Source organism: Lycorma delicatula, chromosome 4, assembly GCF_047948215.1.
Source record: "Lycorma delicatula isolate Av1 chromosome 4, ASM4794821v1, whole genome shotgun sequence".
NCBI classification, from domain to species: domain Eukaryota; kingdom Metazoa; phylum Arthropoda; class Insecta; order Hemiptera; family Fulgoridae; genus Lycorma; species Lycorma delicatula.
The window spans coordinates 89,218,594-89,236,724 of record NC_134458.1 but is presented as its reverse complement, the minus strand read 5'-3'; the positions used below and the strand labels follow the sequence as shown (position 1 = coordinate 89,236,724).

Genomic DNA, 18,131 nt, shown 5'->3' with positions numbered 1-18,131 from the left:
ATTACTTTTCGATTTTTGAGGAAGGGGAATGGTTAGGGGCAAATTTTATTTAAGTGGTAAGATAAGTATAAGCATGTACAGAACTTAATATAAAGTGGTGTTATGTTGCAAAATTTGGGTAAAATTGACCTCAAAGAAACAATATAAGCCACCCCCTAGAAATATTGACCCCAAACTTTTACCAACAAATTGTCCCATATATACGAGTCTCTGTGATAAATTTCATGAAAATAGGTTTATCCATTCAAAACTTATTAAGCTTCAAACACGCCATACATACATACACGTACATACATTCGAACATTAATCCCCACTTTTTTTTCTTTTTTTGGGGTTTCTGGGCCATAAAATGTCGAAATGTAAAAAAAAAACATATCCCGGTTTTTGACTCATACTTTCTTGCAGCAGAGCTCTATAGCAGTGATTCTCAACCTTTTTAGCTCTACGAATCCCACCCACCGGTTTGGTCTATGATGAGCGCGTCTTCCCAAATCAGCTGATTTGGTAGTCGAGAGTTCCAGCGTTCAAGTCCTAGTAAAGTCAATTATTTTTACACGGATTTGAATACTAGATCTGAATACTAGTATTCAGTGAAAGTATTGAAGTATGTAGTGATGGTGCAAAGGCGATAACAGGAAAGAACAGGGAATTTCTGAAAAAAAATAAAAGATCGTCTTATACCAAAGGCGGAATAGACACATCGCTTCCTTCACAGACATGCTCTTGCCGCAAAAAATATGCCGGAAAATCTCAAGCAAATTCTTTGTAAAGCTGTAAAAATGGTTAATTTCGTTGAAAGTCGACCATTATAGAATAGGCTGTTTGCTAAAATACGCGATGAGGGGCGAAAAATATTCTTTTCCATACAGAAGATGGTTATCGCTGGGTTTTTAACTCGTTATTGGAATCGCGAGATGAATTAATAATATTTTTCCAGGATACACAAATGCCATTCTCAATGTCTTTAGAGATTTTTAGAGAATAATGAGTATATGTTGCTGTTGACTTATTTAGCTGATGTATTTTTGCATTTAAACGACTTGAATGTGAATTTACACATTCAAGGACGAGTTATAAACATTTTATTAATGACACACAAAATTAATGTATTCATTAAGAAGTTATTATTCGCCTTCACAGCAAACATTTTGATATATTTCCACTCGCTTCCGATTATATTGAGAAACATTTGGATGAAGTAAACACTATTATTCACCACAGTTTGGATAGCATGAAGATGCAATTGTACGAGCTAAAAATTCAGTCGGTGGAGTATTTCCCGGAAGATAAAAATAATTTCTCGAAGAGATGGGTACTCAATCCATTTAATGAAAACGTTATTGTAGCTATTAAGTTACCGGTTGAATTTCACACCCGGCTCATGGAAATGTCTGCCGATAAAACGTTATAACTACAATTCACATATGAAGATAAAAACGATTTCTTTCTCGTAAAATGATTTCATTACTATTTACGTGTAAAATTGTAGGCTAATACCGCGACTTCCCTTTAATATTACCGCGACCTCCAGGTTGAGAAAGGCTGTTCTAGAATTATGATGCCAGGAAAGTAAAACAAACAATTACAACAAAACCTGAATGATAAGAACTGCTTAAAATGTATAAAGAAAGTCAAAAAGATGTATAAAATCAGCTGACATTACACCAGTAAGGAGTAAACGTTTCTTATATTAACACCACAGACAGAGAAAGAAAGAGAGAGAGAGACAGAAAGAGAGAAGCACTTTAAATATAATTATTTAATTTAAATCAATCATTTTTGAATGGACGAAACATACTGATTCTAAAATATTCTGAAGTAACACTAAATCTTATTAAAAACAAAAATAATCTTTGGCTATAAGATTCATATGTACGGTGAAGTATACAGAGAATATCAAAAGTATTAACGTAAAACTTCTGACTAAAATGGAAAAGTATAAAAAAAAAGTTTAAAAGACATACACCCGATCTAAAAAAGTGACGAATACAATACCGAATATCGTAAGAGCCGGATGCATCAATTCGTAACCGAACGCACCTTACACTCGGCTGCCCGTAGCATTTGGGGTCATTTGTACAACCCTCTGACTTATTTCCAGTTCCGTGCTTAACGATTGTTCTTAGCTTTTTAATCAAACCCATTCTATTCACATTTTCTTTTCTTTTCCTTAGCGCACTGTATTGTATTGTACTTTTAATAAAAGAATGCACGAGTGATGTTTGCTATTTAAAATATCTTATAATTAAGATTTTTAATAACAAAATATAGGAATAGGATACAAATGAGAGAAACATTTCTTATTTCTGAAATCATTAAAATACAACATTTAATTCATATTTCTAATTTTATATAACAAGAAAAATTTTATAAATAATAAATTGTAAAAAAATATACTTAGATTAAAATAATAATAATAATAATCTCTGATTCCATATAACTAAAATAGTTACATTTTACGATTTCTTGAACTCTATGCTAGGAAAGAACGATTGAAAAGATTAATTACTCGTTAAAAACCATTAATTGAAAATCTATTAATAAGAAAGGAAAATATATATAAAATAAAAATTAATAATTAATAACGTTAAAAATCGTCGAACTTCGAAAATCCACTTTTTATGAAAAAATCGGTTGTGTGTAGTTAATAATAATTTTTTGAATTACAGAAAACGCAAAGCACATTAAATCAACAGAAAAAAAGAATAATTAAACTAAAAAAAAAATCGCTTCAATTTAATTCGATAAAATAAACTGGAAATAAAGATTCTGAATTCTGGAGATTTTTACTGTAAGTAAAGATTCTAAATGTCAATCAAAATCTCTATCCAACAGTCGTGTTTTTTAAATTCTTTATTGACTTTGTGTCCACATTCCGTGAAACCATAATCGTTACCTAGAGGGATAATTTTAGTTTTCCTAAAATCTACTTGAAATTGTGAAGAACTGTCTACTTTATCATTACACTGTCTAGATATTTTACATCTAGATTATATTAGGAGTAATAAGATACCATAACGATTTATTATTTTTAAAACGATATTTTTTAAGGTTAACGATTCAAAAAAGAAAATGTAAATATATATGAAGTATTTTTTGTTCTGGCTATTAGAAATCCACAAGTAATTTATGACATGTATATACATCACCTGCAACCGTTTGATAAATCATCAAGTATTACGGTGTACGTTAAAAATTTATCACTTTTAATATATTATTGTATTTTGAGGAAGGAAGAAAATAAAGCTGATGATAGTAAAAAAAATATTGATTTATTTAGAAAGAATTTTAAAGATTAACTGGATTAAGGTCGTATGAGTTGAATAAAAAGTAACGACGCGATGAAATCTCAAAAGACATAATAAATCTGTATTTAATGAAAAAACCTGACCGAATTCTGACACATTCCGGATTATTTACGTCATAGATAAAGAGGTATAAATTAAAATTTTAATAAAACCGATAAATAAAGCATAATACAGTAGAAATTTCTTCTAGTTAAAATTAATAGGCCTATCCAAAAAAAGTAACAAGATAAATTACTCTACCAAAAAAAAGAAAAGACTTTTTGTGCGTTTTGACATAAAAGGAATTCAGGTCACGAGATAAAATGGATTACTTCCAGCAGTTTTAAACGTATTGTGACAATAACAGACAAAATCTTGCAAAAGATAAGCGTGTTAGGAATATAACTACTCAACATCAATTTTATCACCAGCTGGAAGGGAGTATTTTATGTAATAAATAAATTTCTCGGTTTTCTTACTGCTGAACAGCCGAGTGTAATTTTACAAATGCGTTTATGATACGTAAAAGTCTCCGCTTTGCATAACAAAAAATGTTACGCACGTTTTTGCTTACCTATATAGTTCTAAAATTTTAATCACTATTTATGGTAAATCACATTAATGTTTCTTATACTTTACGCGATTTTTATTTATCACCAAATGTAAGTAAACGGATTTGTTTCATTTTTACGTCCTATACGGTTTAAAGTTGTTACCTAAAACTTCTCATTGATCGTAGTGTTATCGATGTAAAAAGCTGACCGTTCCAATAAATAATAAGAGATAATTATCATTTATTCTGAAGGATACTAATATATCTGGAATATTATTTTCAATAATCCAGGGAACATTGGCTCCTAATGAATTTTTATACACCAATTTCACTGGTAAAAATATGAAAAGTTCATTTAAAATAAGTTATTTAAATCAGACGATCGTCTATTTAAAAAGCAATTATAAATTTATCCTTTCAAGGCGTGAGTCGGTTAAAAAATTATAACATTAAAAATATTTATTATGCAGATTTAATTGTAAAAATCTGTAACGTACAACGGGTAACTAAAAATCATTCGATGATAATAGACAAAACAAAACTGGTAATAATACTCTTGAATTTTCCTGGCAATTATAAAACCTAAAAACTTAGAATTTCACCCACTAATAAACTAATTTTCTTGAAAAGAAATTAAATTTTAACAAAAATTACTTAAATTAATTAATTGATAAAACGATACAATAAAATTTAAAAAAATCATCTTTTTCTAAATTTCATTGCCCAAGTACATAAAAATATTTTAAAAGTCAATATTTTAAGCTAATTGAAAAAATATAATTTTTACATTGTTTAAAACATTTTACGCTACAATGGTGATAATGAAAATACTACTCCCACCTCGAAAAAATCTTACGACAATAAAATAAAACGTCAAGTTTTTAAAATACCAAACTAAATGGGAATGAGTAAGACAAAACACAACCAAGACGATATACTTATATTCACTAATTACTTTTCTAGGGTCTCAATAATAACTGTTCACAGTTGTTTTTTTATTGCATACGCACAACTGAGGACAATTAATTAAAGATCTGTTTATGAAAATATAAATTTTGCAAAATGAAATCATAAAAACTAACAATATCATTTATTTTCACCACTTAACACACATAAAAAAATCTTTCACGAAAACCGAGAAATACAGTCTCGCTTTTTTTGGTGAAAAGAATTACTTACTGGAGAATTCGATCATTTTACAAAATAAATAAAATTACTGTAAATATTAATAGAAAATTACTTCAGATGCTTCCTCTCGGGGTAGAATTTATTTGCAAGGACTTAAAAATGTATTGTTTGCTTAACAGATTACATATCAGGTTATATCATAAAGAGATGATAGATTAAATAAATTATAATTTTTAAAATCGGTTTTCATGCGATCACAGCATCATATCATTTTCATTACTTTTTTTATAGTAATAAGAGACATGCAACATTGACAGTCCACTTAGTATAAACATTTAATCAGCGAAGAAATGAAAAGTGATGTGATTTGTACCACCTTTCAATATAGTTAGAATTTTTCATATTCGGTTAAAAGCCTTTTATAATTATAAAACAAAACTTCAATCTAAATGGAGAGGATAAATGACTTGTCTACAAAGGATATAATTTGATAATATCGTGTATATTTTCGATTTTTTGATAGTTTTTGTCAGGGAATAAATAGAACATCTAGTTGTCATTTCCACATAATAATCCGGGGAGGAAGATATTTCAATACAGGGGAAATGATACCTGCGTGCACCTATGTGTTTATGATTAAAATGATGGGAAAATTACGATACATTCAAACTGTTTACATACAAAAGATATTTTCTTTTCTTTTCAGGTTTCGAATTTCCCTTCAAGGATCGAATGAAGTAGTTTTGAATGTACGCTGAATTACGTACACTTCGAGATTTTCTGCTTCCTAGAGTGAATCTACTGAAACCTCATCTACTTCAGTAAATTACATTTCTTAAGTAAAGAAGTCCTAAAAAATTAAGAAAACCAGATTAAAAAGATTTAGTTTCAATTGGCTGATGATAATAACTTGTGGGATGGGATTTTAAGTGGAGTACCGATAATTTTTCTGGATTTTCCTGGGCGCAGTTCTGGTTAAACTTTTTATAATAGAGTTTAATAGCATTAAAAGACACACAATTCAACGGTTTGGAGAAGGTGTTCTTCACAGATGGATCCTCAGTTTCTGGAGAAAAAACAATCTATCTCTGCTTGTATATTCAACTTGTTAATGGTAAGGTTCGATCATAAATTATAAATAACATCCTTGATATTCCGAAGAGATATGAGTGAGTCGGGCGCCTCCTACCTAGAGGGTACCTTTAGGCATTTCATTTGGCAAATTCCTTTATCTGAAAATTAATACTTTCATTACTTACTTCTTTTCCTTATCTCTTATATATTTTCTCCGATGGGCTTCCGTGTTCTTGTGTCAAGAGTCCAACACGGGAGACTTGAGGTTCCATTGTGTTTGTATGTTTTTTTTTTGTAATCTGGTAAGGAAAGTTTGATACTTTGCCTACGAACCGTTCTGGTAGCAGCATAAAAACGCCCGGGTTGTAATTGAGGTGCTTATCGGATTCATCCTAATTATTCTCGGCGCAATACCTGTAAGAAGACCTCTTTCAGGGAGAATAAATTAAATTATCAAAGATCTTACGATCTTTGACAGAGTCCAAAGAGGAATAAAGGAAAATAAAAAGAAAGATATTCCACTGAAAAGGAAAAAAAATATTTTTACACTACGCTCTCAATAAAATTGTTTAAACATATTTTTTGAAGTCTCCTAAATTTTAAATGAATTATGAGTGAACGAGATACGGATTATCAAATTTATTTGAATTAAAGCTTCAGGCTAATTCTAACATTTTGCGCCGACTTAAAAAATTAAGTTTCAAAGATTATGTTTTTGAACATAATCTTTGAAACTTTTTTCGTTGATTCATAAACGTATTTTTAATGAAACCCTTGAAAAACTTTCGCATTGATTAACTTTTGTAACAGTGACAACGTGAAAAATTACAAAAAGTAAGTGTCGATGAAAGACATACTCGTTTTCAGAGAATGTGTCATGTACAGACTAATCTAAAGTAAGCATTCAATGTAGAAGCTTTTAGAATTGCAGTAAAGTTTTTCGCCCAATACATTTTTTTAATGGTCCGGTACTACTCGGTAACTGTGTGGGATCTTCTTGGGTTCATTCTGTATTGTTAAAAAAGCTTTGCATTGGTACACTTGGTGAAAGGTACTGCCCAGAAAAAAAAAATTAAAAAAAAGGTACATATATTTGAGGGTCAAACTGAGAACCTCCTCCTGTGTGAAGTCAGTTAAAAATTTCATTAACATATCGCTGCGTAATTTCGGATAATTAAAAATTAGTATCCGAATAAATTAGGTCTTCGTAAACAGAACGAAATATAAAAACCAAACTCATCTTAGAGTTCTCTCTCTCTAGAAAATGATATATTCATATCTACAAACAATAATAACGTTACATTACATATTAATGTTTTCATTAAAAAAAAACTTTCTCTGATAAAGGCTAATATATATATATGTGTGTATGTGTGTGTGTGTGTGTGTGTGTGTGTGTGTGTGTGTGTGTGTGTATAGTTAGTTTACAACAAAAAAAGTTAACTTTTTTCGGGATTATAAAATAATTTACAAAGGTAAGAGATTCTGAGTAAAGTTTTAACTTTTAGATAATTAAATGATGCCACAGCTGTGCGGGGTTTAAAAACATTCATTACATTAGGCTAACTACAGCTTTAGATTTAATGTACAAGATTATGATATTAATATTTTTACCATATATTTTTCTTAACTCATGAATGTGGAATCTCGTTTTTTAAATCCGATTAAATACATGTAATAAACAACTAAAAATACTCGTACTTCAGCATTTAACGTGTTTTTTTTTTTTTTATATATAAATATTTCGGGGAAAATATATTTTTATAGACTTATATATAGAAAATATCGTGATTTTACTAATATTTGAAAAAAGTGAAAAATTGATAGAATGTAATATTTTTCAGATAAAAAGGTGTCAAAAATTAATTTAAAAAATCTTACCAGTGTACTTCAAACAGGCTGTTGATTTAGACAGCTGATACTTCTTGATGTCATTCATTCTTGTGTCTGAGTTGATACGACTGCAAGAAAATAAAAAATAAGAGAAAATAAATTATTTATACATAGTTTTAAACAATAGTTATAATTAGATGAAAAATGGGTAATTTTTTTTTTTTAAATCGAATATTTTAAAACTTAATTTAATTAATCCCAATGCCATAATGGATAGAATTGTAGAAAGAAAACGTATAAATGATTTTAATGAAGAAATTACAGAAAAACTGAATTTTTTTAATCCTTAAATAAAAGTATATTTTAAATATAACAAATTGTAATTATTATATTATTAAAAAAATATAATATGAAAACTGAAATTATTGCTATTTTTTAATACTAATTTAAATTCGAGAAAATTTAAATTTGAAGAAACAAGAAATAATTACGAAATATACTAAACTTTTTGGGTTCATTCCTACGAGAGAAATTTATTTTGAAAATAAAGAATAAAAAATTATTAAAATGTGACAGATATTTTTAAATTCTAAGGCAGACAGTAAAAGAATTTTTATTTAAAAAATAAAATTTCGTAAAATATGTGAAGTATAGAAAATATCAAATATCAAAAGCAGGCTAAGTTTAGAAAAGAATTCTTTCATGTAAAAAGAAAATTAATTTTATGAATTAGAAAATAATCTTTAAAAATGGTTTTTCTGGAATGTAGCGTATTAAAACAACAAATCATGGGCAATATTAAAAAGTTGTAAAGGAAACAATAGAGGCATGAAACGTAATTTTAAAGGAAAATGTTGAAAATTTTATGGGTTAGTAGGATACCAAATAATAAAAAAGTTTTAAGAAGGAAAAGAAAAGATAAATTGGTGGATCACATGTAGTTAAGAAATTTTCATTAATAATTTTAAAAAATGCATCTTAACAGCAGAATATATATATTAACTTATTATAATTTTTAACTCTCTGATTTTCCATTTTCAAGTCTCCGTTCAGTACTTACAGAGATTTATGCATTTTTAGAATGATATTTTTGCATAATAAATAAATTTAAAAAAGAAGCATAATTAAATTTTTTAATTTTGAGATAGGTGTTTGTTATTACCAGTCGTTGAATTATAATAAATATTCTGTTGACAAACAACAGAGTATTTTCTATTTTCTATTCTGTTACAATCTATTGATAGATAATGGAACAATATTTTGGTACAATATTAAATACAAATTATGAATTTTTAATAATTTAATCAATTAAATAGCGAACGAAAACGGTTAAACAATAAGTAAAATAATCAATCATTTTTACATTTCTTTAAATCTTATAGTAACATATAGTAAAAAAATAATGATTTTTAAAACTAACAAAAGATTACGTAATAAATAAGAAAAACAAAAAAAAACAACTAATTCTAATATTTATTAAAAAGCAGATGTCTATAAAATAGAATGCGGGAGCAAAATTAAAAAAAAAAACTACAAATGACACACCATACACGAAATTAGGAAAAAAAAACATTTTCAAGAACATTTACAAGCATATTAATATAATAAGCAAAAAAATTAATTTTTCTAATCATGTCAGGGAAAATAGACATACCTTTTAAGTTTACAAAAACATGCCGATCATAAAAGTTAATTGGGATTAAATTTAAATCCCTTACTATCTAGAAAATACATATAATAAAAAAATGAATTCAAGTATAATTAATGAACAAGTAACATTTGAAGATGATTGGATTATTGAAATAATAAATTTAATTTTAATTATTCAAGATTTATTTAAATACGGTATCAAAATAATACTTCCACTATCAGTAGATTGTAATAAAAGCAGAATAATTCATTTTATTTCAATGACTAAAATAAAACATATCAATTTTAAAGTTTAATTAATTTATTATAATAAAAAAAAACCGTTCTGAAGATGTACAGATCCCGCCGAAAGTATTCAACGTAGACAAAAAAAACAAAAAAAAACAGCAAATGAAAAAAATTTTAATCAGCTAATTAAAGAATTTTTGTTTATTTAATTAGACAGTAGACTGTATAAACTAGAAGATAAAGACTGTAAGGGAAGTATAGAATAGATAATGGTTGATGAAAGATGCTGCAAATATATTGTGTAAACAGAAAACAACTAAAAATATTTTGATAAGTGGATCTTTTCCATTATCCACCGACCAAAGTTTTTAAAATATACATAACAATATTGCAAAAATTATAGCTATAATATTTCTAGAAGTGATACGTATTTAGTCAATCTTTTTTTTATATTTAAAACAGGTTTTGTTCAAATTTTTCGAATATACTGACCACGGGAAATTCTGGATTATTTTACTTACGAATCCGGATACGTCATTTAGAATATCTGAATTACATAACTAAAGATATCGGCTGAGTTAATAATTAAAAACTGTAAAAGAAAACTGGCTTAAAGATTTTATCGATAATTGGTTGGTCTTAAAATATTATTTTTATGAGCGTCTGGCAAATAATGGAAAGAATAAAAAAAAAATAATTAAAAAGTAAATTCGAGAAAAAAATCTATACTGTTCAACAGCAACTTGAATAATCGGACGATTAGTTTCAGACGAGCAAACACATCGCTTGAATTATATAATCAAGATTCAGATAATCGAAACTCGATAAGCTTTTCCATATCTGTACCCCAATTTCCGATTAATATCACTAATTTTTCGATTTTACCCTTTCGTGTGATTCTCCTGAATCAAGATTTGAACACGCATTTACAAAATTAAATATTTTAAATAAAGCTCAATGAAAATAAATTGGTGTTTTTATACGATAGAACTTTCGAAAAAGCATCGATATCGCCATACTTTATACTACTAGAACACCTCCTGGTAACTCGATCGATTTCAATGTACATAAGTTTCCTTATTCATGATTTATTAAATGATTATAAAAGTAAACTTAAAAATTAGAACAACAGAAACAAAACAAAAATATAGAACAGTCGCCTATCTTAATCATTTTTATAAATAATTGCAACACCTTACAGCGAAATAAAATTATAAATAACGTCACGAAAATAGTTTTCATGAAGCTTTTTTACAACAACAATAAAATAATAATTATCAATAAAATGGCGACACATCCGCAAAGAAAAAACACAATTAGTTTAATAATTTGCTTCTCAGCCCCCTTAAGCGCCAGCGTAATAATACATACCTAAGAACCTGATCCACAGCGTTTTCTATGGTAGAAAAAATCCGCATCGAAATCGGCCAATCCATTTACCACAGATCTCCTGACAAACAAACAGATTAAATTCATATACCCGCTCCATTCCGTCGGAGCGAAAAAAATATGTATTTTATATTTTTTCTTATGTACTGCTACAACATCTTTAATTAAAATGTAATAATTCTGAGATAAGTTTTTAATTTTTTAATCTGCTTAAAACGATTTAATTCGTATTATGAAGACTTGTGCGCGGCAGAAATTATTGATTTTTTTATGTAGACGGAGGATATTTCGTGCTATTCTTGTCTTTATATGTAAACTATGATTCTTTTCTAGTGACAAGAAAAGACAGAATTATCAAACTACCGTCTATAAGTAAATATCAATAAGTTCTGTTACTAACCAGTCTTCATAGTAATAAATTAAAACTATTAATCGGGTATATTGTTAAAATATTTAATATAAACTAAATATTTGCAATTTTATGTCGTTATCAAATTAAACGAGTATCCGCTTGTACGAATGATAGATATAAAAATTAAAATCTATTAGTTTCAGTTATACAATAAATAATGCTTTACGGATACTTCTTAGTTCAATTTACGAGATAAATATAGAAAAAAGGCTTACTTTTTATTGCTTTTTACACTTTCAATACTAATTAACATCTTATGTAAACGTTATAAAATCTGGTAAAATTTATGAAGAGATAGGAAAAATATTTTTTATTAAAGAACAAGAAGTGATGTGATATATTTAAAGAAAAAAATCAGTTTTTTGATTAAGTTTTAAAAAATATTTAAGATAATCGTAAATTACCTTAAAATATTCACGGTAATGTATTATACATACGAATAAATATTACTCGATATTAAAAAACAATTATATTAAATTTAATTAAAATTAATATTTATAATCACGAAAAAATCGTAAATTTTATATTTATTTCTACTTAACTGGTTAAATATAATCATTCTCCTCATAATTAAAGTAAAGAATGATTTTTTTTTGTTCTAAAGTAATAATATTTTTATATATAAAATTACTTTTTTTCCTAACTTCAAATGTCCTTTGCTCCAAAAATAAATATTTTTATAAATCATTGATTACTGATAATTTTTTTTTTAAATATACGACAGTAAATAAATCTTAAGTTTTATTTTAAAAAAACACAAAAACACTAACAAGCATTTTTGTGTGCATATATATGCAGGTTGTATCTGTGCATATGTGTGTCTGTCTGTTTCAGATTAGTAACAGGGTACATTTAAGTATATTTTAGCACTTTATATTATGTTCTTATAGACTGGATCTGATCTTTGAAGACCCATACAACACGGTGAATAAGTAGTGTGTACACAACCACATAAGAAAAAACGATGGATAGCGGACGAAAACGCGTTATCGGGATAAGCATTAAACGATTAACTGCCGGTAGCGTGTTTCAATATATTTTATTCATAAAATTGGCATATATGGGACTTCAGTTTATTCACAGGCTGTAGATTTCTTATAACAAAATGTATGGAACAGTTTCCGAACCCGTTTCATATTCCGAAATGTTTACAGATCAAATATTTTACTTTTCCTTGAATGATTGTTAGTTTAAATATTTTTTCTACGTTTATCTGTGGATATCCCTCAAAAACATTTGTAACAATGTCGTAAAATTAATGTTATATACAAAGTATACCTAAATCAAAATATTTACTACTTGTGAGTATTTGAAAAGGTTTTGAATCGACCAAAATATCTCCAATTTACAAAAATAATTTTTTTTTCGGTTCATCTTACAAACATAAACTAGGCTAATTTTCCACGCTGATTATCATGAATAAAAAGAATTTCAAATTTTTCCTAAGGATTTTAAGTCTTTCTCAAGGTTGATCTTTATATCGTCATTTTCTTTTCTTTTGTTGCGTTTTTTTTTTTTGGTGAAATTACCAGTAATTCCAATATTTTCTTTTCTTTTTTTTTACACACAAGTAAATCGCGTTTTATTTTATAAAATGTAAGTGAAAAGAAAATGAATAATCATCTCCATTAACTACTGAAATTATATCTCCCGCTTTATCTCTTAAACATTTTTTTCGGTAGAAAAATCAGGAATATTTTTTTTTTAGAAATTCTAGAAACATGATAAACTAATACACTTTTTATATCCTAGATCAAAAAGGAAAAAACTGTTTAATAAAAAATTATGGGTTAATCTTAGATAAGTATTCCGTAAAGAAGCTGTTTTAAAGGTTAGATTATGTACCTAATTTGATTAGGATCATCTAAATAGGAAAAATCTCCTTATCTTCTAACTGTTAAAGTGTAAAGTCGTAAAGATTTTTCACATCGAAAACCTTCAGAAGGTGAGTCACCGATAATTTGTTCTAATATCTGTGAATTCTGGTTAAAAAGAACATTGGCATCAGACAAGTAAAATTTCCCACTTTTCAAAGCGGAAATGTTTACGTAATAATGTGTTTGTAAATTAAAATTGAAAATGAAGCTGAAACCGGAAGGTTAAAAATTTTATTTGTTCTTAGATCACTTGCTTTCCTTTATACTGGAGTGTTCTGAAAATTTTTATTTGCACCATTTTGTTTCTTTACATCAACATATTTTATGCATCCATATAACAGAAACCAAATGTAAGTTTTTATATTGAAATCTTTTTCGTAATTTTGACTTTCAGGAATTTCTCAAATGTTGAAACAACTCAATCGTTTTTAGAATTACCTTTTTTCTGTATGTTTTATGATTATTTCATTTTAGCTAAAAGAATTTGTGGAAAATTATTTTAACCATTCAATCATTTGAATAAGTTAATTGTTAACTGACATAAACGCTGTGCTCATAACTTGTTTTAATAACTATAAAAACCTTCCTTCAATTTATAAACACCAACTAGATGTTTTCTCAAACATAATAATTCATCTTATAAAAACACATAAAAAGGGAATTTAAAAATCCATCAAATTTTTCTTAACTGAATTTTAAATAAATATATATATATTTTTTTAATTTTTAGCGGGAGTTTCGTTTCCAAATGGGAAATTCTTTTTTCCAACAGAAACACGATAACGTAATAATTTTTCTGCAGTGATGGGGTCAGGAAAAGATGAATGATGAATCGCAGAATAGATTATGGAGAAACTGATACCTATTAGCGAATTGTACACGATTATAAAAACTGACTGATCTACTTAAAAATATCCGCATTAAAGAGAATAACTGTCTGCCAGCGATAAATTTTCATAATTTGATGTTTTTTAAAAACCATATATAATTGTAAATAACTACTCTCATATAAAATTTTACTAGAGACACTGCGGTAATAATAATTAGAACTACACTAGTCGTGTTATATTTTTATCGATGAGTTTGAAGCTTTACAACTTGCTCCAAAATAACGGTAAAGACGGGATAGGAATCTTATTTTATTTTCCAGTCTCTTTGGTACAATTTTATTCCTTTATATCAAATTTTATTTAAAAAAGTGAAAAAAATAATACTTTGTTTCTATTAAATTTTAATTTTACTCGATTTTATGCTGGTGTTTAAAGTAAAATTATAATTCTAAAAATCTGTTTCACTAAAAGCCTGATTAGGCGTATTAATCCTTTCTTATTTTCCTCTTTAAATTGGGCGTTTTTGGACAATAATTTTCCAGTTTCCGACCGTTATTCAAGTAATATGTTTCAGTTATTTTATTTATTTATTTTTTGTTTTTATTAAAAAGGAATTTAAAAGGAATTTATTAAAAGGAATTAAACATTTTGATAAGCTAAATAAAAAAATGGGTACTGTATATTAACAATAATTACGATGAAGAAAACGAAATTGAAAGAAAACGTTTAAAATAACAAAGTGCTCTCTTTTTCTGTTTAGCCTCCGAAACCGCCGTAAGGTATTACTTCAGAGGGTGATATGTATGAATGTAAATGAAGTGTAGTCTTGTACGGTCTCAGGTCGACCGTTCCTGAGATATGTGGTTAGTTAAAACCCGACCACCAAAGAACACGGTATCCACGATGTAATATTCAAATCCGTATAAAAGTTCCAAAGCCTTTACGAGGATTCGAACCTTAGAGCTCTCGACTTCGAAAGCAGCTAATTTGCGTTGAGGTGTTCAGCATTAGGCCGACATGTGAGGTTTAACAACTAAGTGTTAAGGAGAGGAAAATGACCGTAACGATCACGTAATAGTATAAACTACATAAATGCTATAATGGAGCTGCTCGTAAGACAATGTGCCGGTTAATAATGTTTTTGCGAGAACTGCTGTAGATTACCTGTTTTAGTTCAAATCATTGAAGCACATTCTATTCATAGATAATACTTCATATAAGTTAAAATGGTTGATTTTTTATTTTCATTATCACATAACATTTCTTACTCAACTAATCAAAATGTACTTAAAAAATATTTTTCTTAACTAAATATAATCATCCGTGATTAAAATATTTATTGCTTGAAAAATTATCAATAACTGGAATATCAATGGTTAAAACTGTAAAATTTGGGTGAGAAAAATAAAAAAGTAATTGTATTAGCTTTTAGAAGGTCATATTTTTAGAATTCTTATTAATCATTTCGCACAGGCGGTAAAATAGAGTTTTTTCAAGAACAAAAGTTCTTGTCTTTAAAAAAAATTGAATAATGTTATTAAATTGCTTAGTTCACAGAAAATTTTTAACTATTATTTTTGAAGTTACTATAAGTTTCAAACACATCGGGCACTATGCAACTTGACTAGCATAAATTAGCTTCCTTTTTCAATACGAGATTTTCCGATAGCATAATTGTACTGTTATGACGGACCGCATATTAAAGTTTAATTACAGTTTTACCGATCCATTCTCTTAAATAATTATATAATTTTATATTATATGAAATTTTCTCGATTTAAACAGATTTTTAAAAAAACTTGTTCATAAAATATTTGGTAACGATAGACCTGACATGTTAGTAAATTCTGATAAATTTTTAGTTCCTTACTTTTATCATTTTACTTGTAATTTTAATTTTTTTTAGTATATCGACATACATAAAGAAGATTTTAAAAATAAAACTCAAGATCTACGGAGAACTATAAATTTCTTCCACTGACACAAAAAAAAAGTAAATAAATTTGCACCTGACAAACCTAAAAAATTCACCGACCTCGCAAAAATCGATCATTATAAACCAAACAATCGTTTTTTTTTTTTATTAATCTCAGTAATCTTATGAAAAAATACTCAAAATTTTATCACAAAAAAGAAAAATCAACATTTATAATAGAATGAAAAACTGAAATTAATAAGATGTATGATAAACATTTGCGAAATCTTATATTTATGAGGAAAGAGATTAAAAATAAAATCTGATGAAACTTTTGCGTATTGTAGAAGAAAAATTAAAAGAAATGAAATTCAAAATTATCAAAGTGGAAAGAAGATTTTTGAGAAATCTATAGTGAAGATAATATTATTGCCGAATGTGAAGCTAAAGCTTAAATTTTAAGCGTTAATTGAAAATGATGATAATCATACAAAGAATAGTATATGAAAAACATATTTAAATAGGCCATGAAGTGAATTAGGATGGAATAAATAAGTTTAAAACAAAAAGCCGTAATATTTTTATTGAGTTTTATCTCGATGACAGGATGAAAAAAATGCATTTAAAAAAGATGTAACAAGCGTTTTGTATAACAAAAAAATAGTTTGTTGGAAAACATAAGAACTGTTCACAATTTTTTTTAGCAGCTTCCCTAAAGGATATTATCCTATTTAAACTGATACGGACTCAAGTCTGTAGCGAAAAATTAGCAATGAATTATATTTGACTACGGAAAAGACTGGATTAGATACAACAGAAAAGAATTTGAGCGTCAAAAGATAGACGATTTCGAATTAAACATAAAAATGGAGTAGCTGTAATTTATGACAATGAAATCAACCACAAAATTCCACGGAATAATACAGAACAAATCGTTGAGTTTTGTGGGAAAAAATGCAATTTCTTTATTAAGATTATTTAACGTTTGAAGGTATTAAAATAAATAAATACATTTATGTGAGAACGTTATGTTTTTCAAGTGCAATAAAACACCGAATATCTGATAATTTGATTAAATAGACTTTGTGAAGTAAAAATTACAATCACAAAAACGAATTATATAAAAAATAATATATGTATCGAATTTTAATTTAATTATAATTCAACAATCTTCTGCATATTTTCTATAATTTACAGTAATCGATATAAATGAATACAACCAAAAATGATAGTTTAGTTTATTATTAAAATGTGTTTAAAATATTACATATGAAATGATATGATTCCTATACCTATTAACTATAGATGAAGATAATAACGAATATGGTTGCTACACCGTTAATAATTTAAATATTTTTGTGTGAATACCTTACATCCTATTTTTCCCTGTATTTCATTGATTTTTTATTAAATACAGAAATGGATTTTTGAAACAATGTTTTTCCATAAAAATAGAAATTATTTTGTAAGTTTAATTATACGTTCATTTTTATTTTTGCATTTTTTTAGCTTAAAAAAAAAGAGTTATATTTCAATGTATTATCATTATAGTCTTTCCTTAACCGAGTACAATCGATTATTAGGAAAAACCGGATACCGAGATTACCATAAACTAATTATTTTGGATAATTCATTTTACTGGAATGAAAATATAAAATATGAAGCTGTGTAATTTAATAAGAGATGAATCATGTTAGAAATAGATATAAAAAAAAAATAAGTGAACAAAAATATGTAAAGGAGAACCATTTTGACGAAATAAGGTAAACGGCAAATAGAAGAATAAACGAGATTATTTTTACTTTTTTTCTAAATATTTACAATTTTACTTTTTTTTATTAAATTATACCAGTAAATTTTTTTGATAAATTTTTCGATTGTTCTAAAACAAATTGTAGATAATGATTATTCCCTGAAATAATTATTTAAAGTCAAATGAAATGTTACGAATGAAT

The 18,131-nt window shown here is 27.0% G+C and overlaps 1 protein-coding gene across 1 annotated transcript in view; it reads right to left on the bottom strand.

Annotated features, from left to right (window-relative positions):
- Window positions 1-11,213, bottom strand: part of Gad1 (glutamate decarboxylase) — a 134,342-nt gene extending 123,129 nt beyond the window's left edge. Inside the window, exons 1-2 of the mRNA XM_075361988.1 lie at window positions 11,125-11,213; window positions 7,924-8,003 (exon numbers count right to left, since the gene is read on the bottom strand). Coding sequence (XP_075218103.1) covers window positions 7,924-8,003; window positions 11,125-11,189 — 145 coding nt within the window. The 5' untranslated portion in view covers window positions 11,190-11,213. The remainder of the gene's footprint in view (window positions 1-7,923; window positions 8,004-11,124) is intronic.
- Window positions 11,214-18,131: the final 6,918 nt, after the last annotated feature.